This window comes from Chrysochloris asiatica, unplaced genomic scaffold (genome assembly GCF_000296735.1).
Source record: "Chrysochloris asiatica unplaced genomic scaffold, ChrAsi1.0 scaffold00040, whole genome shotgun sequence".
NCBI lineage: Eukaryota > Metazoa > Chordata > Mammalia > Afrosoricida > Chrysochloridae > Chrysochloris > Chrysochloris asiatica.
In genome coordinates, this window is record NW_006408558.1 from 8,414,944 (window position 1) to 8,424,881 (window position 9,938).

General features: G+C 42.4%; 1 protein-coding gene across 1 annotated transcript in view; it reads right to left on the reverse strand.

The window, feature by feature from the left end:
• RNF144B (ring finger protein 144B) overlaps positions 1-9,938 on the reverse strand; it is an 82,580-nt gene that overhangs the window by 27,204 nt on the left and 45,438 nt on the right. The window contains exon 3 of the mRNA XM_006860791.1: positions 7,095-7,155. Coding sequence (XP_006860853.1) covers positions 7,095-7,155 — 61 coding nt within the window. The remainder of the gene's footprint in view (positions 1-7,094; positions 7,156-9,938) is intronic.

The following is a 9,938-nucleotide window of genomic DNA, read 5'->3' on the forward strand; positions in this document are numbered from 1 at the left end:
GCCCTGTATAAGGTTTCCTAGGAGCAGCTAGTGGATTTGAACCACTAACCTTGTGGTTAGTGGGCCTGGGCTTAATCTACAGCATCACAGCAAGTGTTGCTATTTTGAATACTAAGACATTGGAACACTTAATATCCAACACTGTGTTTTTAAATATAAACAAGACCATCATCAATTCAAAAATTTTCATATGACTTTAAACTTAGACATTAAAGTCATACGACATTAATGTCTTATGACTTTAATCCTTATTCCAGGCCTCTGGTATACCTATAAGTACACTCATTGCCACTGAGGGGCAATGAACTCTAACTCACAGTGGCCCTATAGGACAGGAGAGAACTGCCCCACAGGGTGTCCAAGGTGGCAAATCTTTATGGAAGCAGACTGCTCGTCTTTCTCCCACATACCAACAATTTTTGGATTAGTAACTGAGTACTTTAAGCACTGTGCCTGCCCCCAGGGCTCCTTTCCCTAAGGAACAGTGACTATGTTGTTGTTGTTAAGTGCTGTTCAGTCAGTTCTGACTTATAGCGATCCTGTATAGGACTTTCAAGGAGCAGCTGGTGGGTTTGAACTGCCGACCTTTCAGTCAGCAGTTCGGTGCTTATCCTACAGCACCACACCAGGGCTCCCCAGTGACTATTACTATCCTTATTTTATAGATGAAGAAACTGAGGTACAGAAAATGTAATTGGCTTTCCCAAAGTTGCAGAGTGCTGGTAGGTGGTTAAGGGTAGTGGTGGTAGTGTGGTCAGGTGTGCTGTATGGCGACACTGTATAGAGTTTACAAGGAGAGACTGATGGGTTTGAACCACCAACCTTGTGGTCAGCAGTCCAATACTTATCCTACAATGCCACATACCCAGGCTTTTAGCCACTATTGAAAGAGTAAATTGAAGATAATTATTTATTTTAAATTTCTCAGTGGAAACCAACCCACAGAAAGTTTTCAAGTCCTAGAACTGTTAAAATTTGTCTAATTAAAACAGACATTTTAGCTAATAATTGTTATTGTTGTTGATTGCTGTGAATTTCAATTCAAGTAACCTCCTAGAACTGCTCACTGGGGGAATCTATATGGGAGCAGACATTCAGATTATTTGCTGTGGAGTCAATGTGTTGGCTCTAACTGTCAACCTTTCAGCTGGTAAACAAGTGCTTAACTATTGCACCAACAGGGCTCTGTGAGCTAATAACTGTTGTCGAGCAGTAACCATCGAGTCAGTTCCAACTCACAGTGACCCTGTATAGGATTTCTGAGGAACTAGTAGGTTTGAACTGCAGACCTTGTCTTGATCCTACAGTACAAGCTTACAGTCCAGTGCTAATCCTACAGTGCCACACCAGGAGTCTGAATGAATAATTATGTCCTTTAAACTGTAAATGATGTGGAATAACTGTGTTTCTGATGGATGGTTCAGGAGGAGTGGAGGAGAGAGTTGGGCAGTCATGGGCCAAGAGAGGTGCACCTGGAAGAAGCAAGTATAATCAACGGGACTCATGACGCTGAGATGTCACATCGCATCATTGACAAAGAAGCCTTAAAATCCAACCTACATCTTAAGACTTTCTCCTGGTAAGTGTTTTCAGCTCATGGCAGTCCCTAACACCTACAGGATGAATACTTGCCAGGTCTTTGTCCCAATAACTGACTGTTACAATGGAGAAAATGGAGTCCTGGGGTGGCACTGTAGGATCAGCACTGGACTGCTAACCACAAGGTTGGCCCTTCAAACCCACCAGCTGCTCCTTGGAAACCCTAAATAGGGTCACTATGAGTTGGAACCTACTCGACAGCACTTAACAATATAACAATACCACCACAATGGGATAAAATGGGGAATGGCAGGTCAAATCATCATCCTTACCTGTCACTCCAATAATGTTGTGGTTGGTTCCAACTCATAGCGACCCTCTATAGGGTTTCCAAGGAGCGGCCAATGAGCTTGAACCACCAACCATACGGTTCAGAGCAACCTTGCAGTCCAGCACGTTAACCCACAGTGGCATACGAGGACTCCAATAATAAGCACCTAATATTACAGAGCTCAGTCTAATCAGCCCGTGTGGCTATATTGTCACTAGGTATCTCTGAGTTGGCCCCAGACTCATCGTGACTCCATGCACAAAATGCTGTCCAGTCTTGTACCATCCCCACGATCAGTTGTGAACTGACAGCTGATGGGTCTGGGACGGTTAAAATACACTACCCCATCAATTTCCCCAGTTAACTAAGAATCCGTATGAACAAATGCATCAGGCTAGGTCTGCACTCATTAAACCCACAATGCACCTGGCTTCACTGGGGCTGAGTCCTTGTTCAAAAAGTGTTCTATTTCCTGGCTTCCTATCTGGATCTCCCTATAGGGAAAAATATACTAGCCATTTGAAATCCAAGTAATCTAGTCCATATATATATATATTTTTTAATTCCAGTTATACATCAGACTTTTGAGTTCCGTGATCCATCCATAAGAGGCAAATCTGAATAACTGAATAGAGGAGGAAGTGTCTCTAAATTGGCCTATAACTCCAAGGCAAATCTTGTCTGAGGTAGTAAATGCTATCCTAAGATGCCCTGTAAGCATTCCTAGTTTAGTCCTCTTGACTCTCTGTATAGTTTTCTCTTTTCTTTTTACCTGAAAGAATGATCTGCCAGGTTAGTTGCAAAGATCAAGCCAGGTGAGGATAACTGTACTTAACCAAAGTTACTAGTGTAATTTTGTAGTACTACACTGTGTATAAGGTCGCTATGAATCGGTACTGACTCAATGGTACCTAAACAACAAAACCCAACCCCTCATTCCTCCCTTTATGAGAAATTCTCACCTCTATACTTTATTACACTAGATTTAAAAGCTGGCAATTAGAAAACCTTACACAAGGAGACTACACCAGTTTTACCGAGAATATTTCTACATATGTATTTACATATGGTACAAATGTCTTTTAGTAGAGCATGAAAGCTTTTTAGTCATATACAAACATCTTGAGGGAATGACTTGCCGGGCCTGGGAGCTCTGGACCATAGTCTCTGGGAACAACAAAATCAATTGGTACAACATAGTCCCCCCCAACCCTCCCTGCCCCCCAAAAAAAGTTCTACATCCTACTTTGGTGAATAGGATCTTAAAAGGTACAATGATTGGTCTCTTCCCATCTGGAACAAAGAAGAGTGATGAAAATCAAAACCATATGGAAATAAGTACTCCAAAGACTAATGGACCACAGGAACCTTAGCCTTCACATACCCGAGAGCAGAAGAGCTAGATGGTGCCCAACTACCACTGTGAAAAAATCACAGCAGTAGGTCCTGGATAAAATGAGAGGAAAATATGGAACAAAACACAAAATCATAAAAACAAACAAACAAAAAAACAGTCTTACTAGTTTGAGAGACTGGTGGGACCCAAAGACCATGACCTCAAGACTTAGTTACCCTTCAAGCCTGGAACTACATTTACTCTTGTGGTTCAACTTTCAACCAAAATACACAAGTGTAGAAGTCTGCACTCCTTAGAACAATCAATCAATCAAGATAAAAAAGGCAGTAACTGCCCAGGGATAAAGCTCAGAAGGCTGGAAGGGAGAGAAAAGAAACATGAATGGAAATAGGAGACGCAGACAGGAAGTAGGAAGAATGATGTCACATTGTACGGGAGTGCATGAAAGAAAATATGTATGAACTGTTGAATGAAAAACTGATTTGCTCTGTAAACTGTCACCCAAATCACAATAAAAAGTTTAAAAAAAAAAAAAGGTTGGGAAAGTTTTTGTTTGTTTGTTTTACTTTTGTTGTAAAGTGCTGTCGAGTCAGTTCTGTTGCGTAGCAACTGGTGAGCTTGAACCACCTACCTTGCAGTTCAAACCAGCTTTGCGGTTCAACACATTAACCTATACTGCCACACCAGGACTCCTTTTAGGTACTAAAAAATAGACCATTTAGGTACTGAATGGTTCTAAAAAACAGACCATTTAGTTCAACAATATATTAGGGTAGAGAGATGGAGCGGCTGGGGACTCTGGACTCAGGGAGGGAGAGGGGCTGTGTGATGGTGGCTGGGGGCCAGGCTGTTTGATGATGCATGGAGGAGATTGTAGTCATTGCAATGAAATGAAATACGATAGGATAAATGTAAAGCTGATGTTCTCCCATGTAAACTATCACATAATTTACAATAAACTCTTAAAAAAAAAGAAAGAATATATTAGGGTGTGGCCTGAGGGATGTGGCTCCTAAATAAGATCTGTCGGAGACATATAAGGCATAAAACCTAACTCCTACAGATAAATAAGGCGCTCTGGTAGCATAGTGGTTACGAATCAGGCTTCTAACTTCAAGGTTGGCAGTTCGAAACTACCAGCCATTCCGTGGGAGAAAGACGAGGCTTTCTGCTCCTGTAAAGATTTACAGCCTCGGAAACCCTGTGCAGGGTCACTATGAATTGGAACCAATTCCACAGTACTCAACAACAACAACAACAACAACAGATAAATGGGCAATGAATTACATAGAAAAAACTATATAAATTACCCCAAGTGCAAAGTCAGAAAGAAATCAGACCAATGAACAGTAAATGTATAGCATTAGAAAGACACGGCATGGAAACGCCCTTGGTCATCACTACTATATAATGGAGTACTGGTTTAGCGCCCCAGGATAATGCATTGGACCACAAGGTCAGTTTGAACCACAAGGAAACCCTACTATACAAGGTCACTATGAGTTGAAATGGACTCGATGGCAGTTAACTAATAGAAGCCTGCCAGGAGCAGTGGGTAAGTACTCAGCTGCTAATCAAACCCACCAGCTGCTCTACAGGAGAAAAGACCTGGTGATCTGTCCCATAAAGATTGTTTTTGTTGTGTTGTTGTGATGTGTTGTGGAGTCAGTTCCGACTCATAGCGACCCTGTACAGGGTTTCAGAGGCTGTAAATCTTTAAGGGAGCAGAAAGCCTCATCTTTCTCCCACGGAACAGCTGGTAGTTTCGAACTGCTGACCGTGAGGTTTGCAGCCCAATTCATAATCAATATGCTACCAGAGTTCCTTCCCACAAAGGTTACAGCCTACGAAACCCTATGCAGCAGTTCTGCTAAGTCACATCGGGATGCTAAGAGTTGAAAACAACCCAATGGCACAGATCAATATCATAAAGACAAGTGACAAATATTACAAACCAAACCCACTGCCATTGGTTCAAACTCACAGCAACCCTGTATGGTGTCTCAGAGGCCGTCAATTTTCATAGGAGCAGAAAGTCTCATCTATCTCTCATGGAAGGAGCTCTGGTAGCGTAGTGGTTACGAGTCGGGCTGCTAATCTCAAGGTTAGCAGTTCGAAACTACCAGTGGTTCCGTGGGAGAAAGATGAGGCTTTCTGCTCCTGTAAAGATTTAAAGCCTCGGAAACCCTATGCAGGGTCACTATTAGTTGGAACCGATTCCACAGCACCACCACCATCTCTTGTGGAGTGGCTGGGGAGTTTACCTGCCAACATAAGCAGTCCAATACTCATCATACAGCACCAAGAGCATTCCTTTGTGAATATTATGTTGTTGTTGTTAAGTGGGTTCCAACCCACAGCGACCTTGTATAGGGTTTCTGACAAGCAGCTGGTAAGCTTGAACCGCTGAATTTGTGGTTCAAACCAACTTTACAGTTCAGCACATAATGTTTAGTGATCTTGTTGTTGTTGTTAATGCCATGTGGTTGGTTTCAACTCATAGTGACCTTCTATAGTTTCCAAGGAGCAGCTGATGGGTTTGAATTTCTGACCTTGTGATTAGCAGCCCAGTGCTTATCCTACAACACCATGCCAAGAGTAAGCTTGTTGTTGTTAAGTGATGTCGAGTAGATTCCAACCCATAGCGACCCTGTATAGGGTTTCCGAGACTGTAAATCTTCACAGGAGCAGAAAGCCTCATCTTTCTCCCACGGAACGGCTGGTAGTTTCGAAATGTTGACCTTGTGGTTTGTAACCCAATTCGTAACCACTACACTACCAGAGCTCCTTAAAAGGTAAACCCCATTTTGAGAGTACCTTTTAGTTGTTGTTTTTTTTTTAAAAAGGTTATTTAAAGTTTATTGTTAGTGCCATTGAGGTTGAGTTGGTTCTGACTCATAGCCACCCTGTATAGGGTTTCCAAGGAGTGGCTGGTGAGTTTGAACAGTCAACCTTGTGGTTCAAACTGACCTTGCGGTCCAGCACATTATCTGACAGTAGCACCACACTGGTTAATGGGGATAAGGGAGTTCTGGTGTGGTGCTGTAGGATAAGCACTGGACTGTGAGCCACAAGGCTGGTGGCTCAAACTCATCAGCCACTCCTTTGAAACCTTATATAGGGTTTCTATAAGTCAGAATCCAGCTTGATGGCACTTTTATAACTGAACAATGGGGATAAGGAAGGAATATTTGCCCATACTGTTGATGTTGTTGTTGTTGTCAAGTGCCATCGAGTCAATTCCAACCCATAGTGACCCTGTATAGGGTTTCCAAGGAGCAGCTTGGGAGTTTGAACCACCGACCTTGCAGTTCAAACGGCTTTGCAGTCTGGCACATTAACCCACAATGCCACACACCAGGACTCCTGTTGATGTTGGGTGCTGTCAAGTTGATCGCTACACAGAAACCTCATGAGTAAGAGCAGAAATGTCCCACAGGGTTTTCTTAGCTGCAAACTTTAAGGGAACAGATCACCAGGTCTTTCTAACATGGAGTCACTGGGGTAAGCACAAACTGTCAACCTTTCAGTTTGCAGCTAGAAGCTAAACAGCTGCACCTCCAAAACTCCATCACTTCTTTTGTTTTACAGTGATGAACCCATCCAGACTTTGCAAAAGGCTTTTACTTGAGCCAAATTAAAGAGACAAAACAACCAACAGAAGGAAAGTTCTATTTCCTGTTAATCTACATTTTTTTCTGGCTGAGAGTTGAAATTTTATGTTGCAATTACAGCCTTCCTCTTTTCAAGGTGCCCTTGTGGCTTTGTTGACAGCCCACAGCTGCCTTAATCTTCCATGCAGGTCTGCGTAGACACAACACACGTGAAACTACATTAGCCATCAGGATAAAAAGGGAGAGTGCATACCTCGTTCAAATTTTAACCGCTGATAAAGCTGAAACTGATCCACAGGTACCAAACAGGCAATCTGAAACCAGAGACATTAGAAAGATGAGATTTTAATCACACATAGCTCTGAATTACCAAGCTTTTATGATTTCTCTTTCTTCCTGAGTTGACTATGTCCTCTTTATGCCTGTGTTTTGTAAACTTTTCGTTTTCTACAACATGTTCCGATCTTGCAGCAATACACAATTCCCAAATGATTCCTAATTCCCTTCCATGGTTGGAAATCACTAGTTAAAACACTGAGCAGGAAAAGGTAGAAACATTCACTTCCCTCTCCACCCAGGAGACAAGCTAAAATGTTAATCAGGTTACTGAGTGGGACCAATCCTCTCCACCCAGGAGTCAAACTAGAATGTTAATCAGGTTACTGAGTGGGACCAATCCTCTCTGCCCAGGAGTCAAATAGAATGTTAATCAGGTTACTGAGCGGAACCAATCCTCTGGTTTCCTCCTGTCTTCAAACAGGTACTCAACCTAACCCCTCCCTGATTCTGACCCCATATAAGTCTGCATTGCCCTGTATTCGGGGTTCAGAATCTGGAGAAATTAGCTCCTCTGAGCCAGCCGGTTTAATAAAATCTTACACTCTGCTTCCCCTCTCCAAGTGGCCTCGGTTTCTTCGATGACGGATCAAGAGCTGCAGTGACACTCTCGAATCTAAAACTGCTGTTAACATTACCACTCACAGAACAAATTGATCACCTTCCATGTGGCACTGTAGGATAAGCACTGGACTGCTAGCCACAAGGTCAATGGTTCAAGCCTACCAGCCGATCCTTGGAAACGCTATACAGGGTCTCTATGAGTCAGAATTGACTCCACAGCACTTAACAACAACTCAGACCAGAGAAAAAAGGGCTGGTGACCTCCTTCTAAAATATCAGCTACTGAAGTCCTATGAAACACAGTTCTACTCTGATACACAGGGGTTGTCATGATCGTAATCAATCAACAGCAACATGTGTGATGTGGGTTTTGGTTATGAAGACCAGACAACAAAATGGAATTTCAATATTATTTTAATTTCCCCAATTATTTGTGTGAACATGTGAAAGATGCTACTTTTTTTCTATATTCCATTAATTTTTTTTTTTTTTTAAAGAATGGAGTTCTAGCTTTTGAACCCTTAAAAGTGACTGGCTTACAAGCTTTCAAGAGGGAACCTAGATCCAGAGGGCGTGGAGGAAGGTAGAATCTCCACTGAGTAGTATCCAATCTGTCCAGGCCGGGCTGATGAAATGCAGATGGGTCTCTTGTGATACAATAGTGAATAATTGTTATCAGGACTGATTGTGAGGGTTGGAAATGTAAAGGTAGACCTTTTGTAGCAAGAAGGGGAGTGTTTACTTTTCAGTCTAGGAGCGGAGGTCCCTGGGACCATCAAGGGAGAAGAGCGGAGAGCAGGACCCTACCCAGAGAAGCAGTGATGCCTGAGATGGAAGCAGGGATGATGACGTGGAGAGATGGAGCAGCTGGGGACTTCAGACACAGAGAGGAAGAGGGGCTGTGTGCTGATGACTGGAGTGCAGGCTTGTAGCGTATACCCTTTGGCTGGGTGATAATGCATGGAGGGGATTGTAACCATGGCAATGAAACAATATACGATACGATGAATGTAAAACTAACGTTCTCCCATGTAAACTATCACATAATTCACAATAAAATATTAAAAAAAAAAAAAGAGGGAGTTTAGTTTTAGAGTGTGGTGGGAAGGTAGAGTCCCCACTAAATAGTTTCCATCTTGTCTAGATGGCTCTGGTGAAAGGAAATAACAATACAATTCTTTTGATTCAATAGTAATTGTTACTCTGACTAATTCAGACAGTCACAATTGTAATGGTAGAAATTTTGTAACCAAGAGGGGAGTAGTTAATCTTATAGCCCAGGAACAGAGGACCCTAGGACCATCAAAGGAGAAGAGCACAAGTAGAATGTGGGACCCTATGCAGAGAAGCAGCAACACCAGAGATGGAGGCAGAGATAAGGACATGGAGAGATAGAACAGCTGAGGACTCTAGACTCATGGTAAGAGATAGGCTGTGTGCTGGTGGCCAGGAGGCAGATTTGCAGAATGTATCCTTTGGTTGTTTAAATGATTATATATTCCTGCGTGTTTTTGTGTACATTAAAAAAACAATAAAACCCAGATGTTCTCCCATGTAAACTATCACTTAATTGACAATAAAAGCTTAAAAAAAAAACTAAGGTCAAGAAGATAGTTCTTTGTAATTATAAAAATTTTGTTTGTCGGGTAGGAAATAGTATCTTCTATGCAATGTAAAAAGAAATCTGCTAGCTTAGTGGCTACAAATCAGGCTGCTAACCTCAAGGTCAGCAGTTCGAAACTACCAGCTGTTCCACGGGAGAAAGATGGGGTGTTCTGTTCCCGTAAACATTTACAACCTCGGAAACCCTGTGCAGGGTCACTATGAGTCGGAACTGACTCCACTTAATAACAACAACAACAATGCAATGTAAGGAGTCCTGGTGTGGAGCTGTGGGCTAATGTGCAAAGCCGTTTGAACTGCAAGGTCGGTGGTTCAAACTCACCAGCTGCTCCTCGGAAACCCTATACAGGGTCGCTATGGGTCAGAACCGACTTGACGGCACTTCACAACCATTATAAGAAGGCCTGGTGTGGTACAATAGGATAAGCACTGGACTGGTAATCACATGGTTAGTGGTTCAAAACTGCAAGCTGCTCCTTGGAAATCCTAAACAGGGTCACTTTGAGAAGGAATCGACTTGACAGTACTTAACAACAATAACATGCGATGCAAAAGGCTTTTTTTTTTTTTTTTT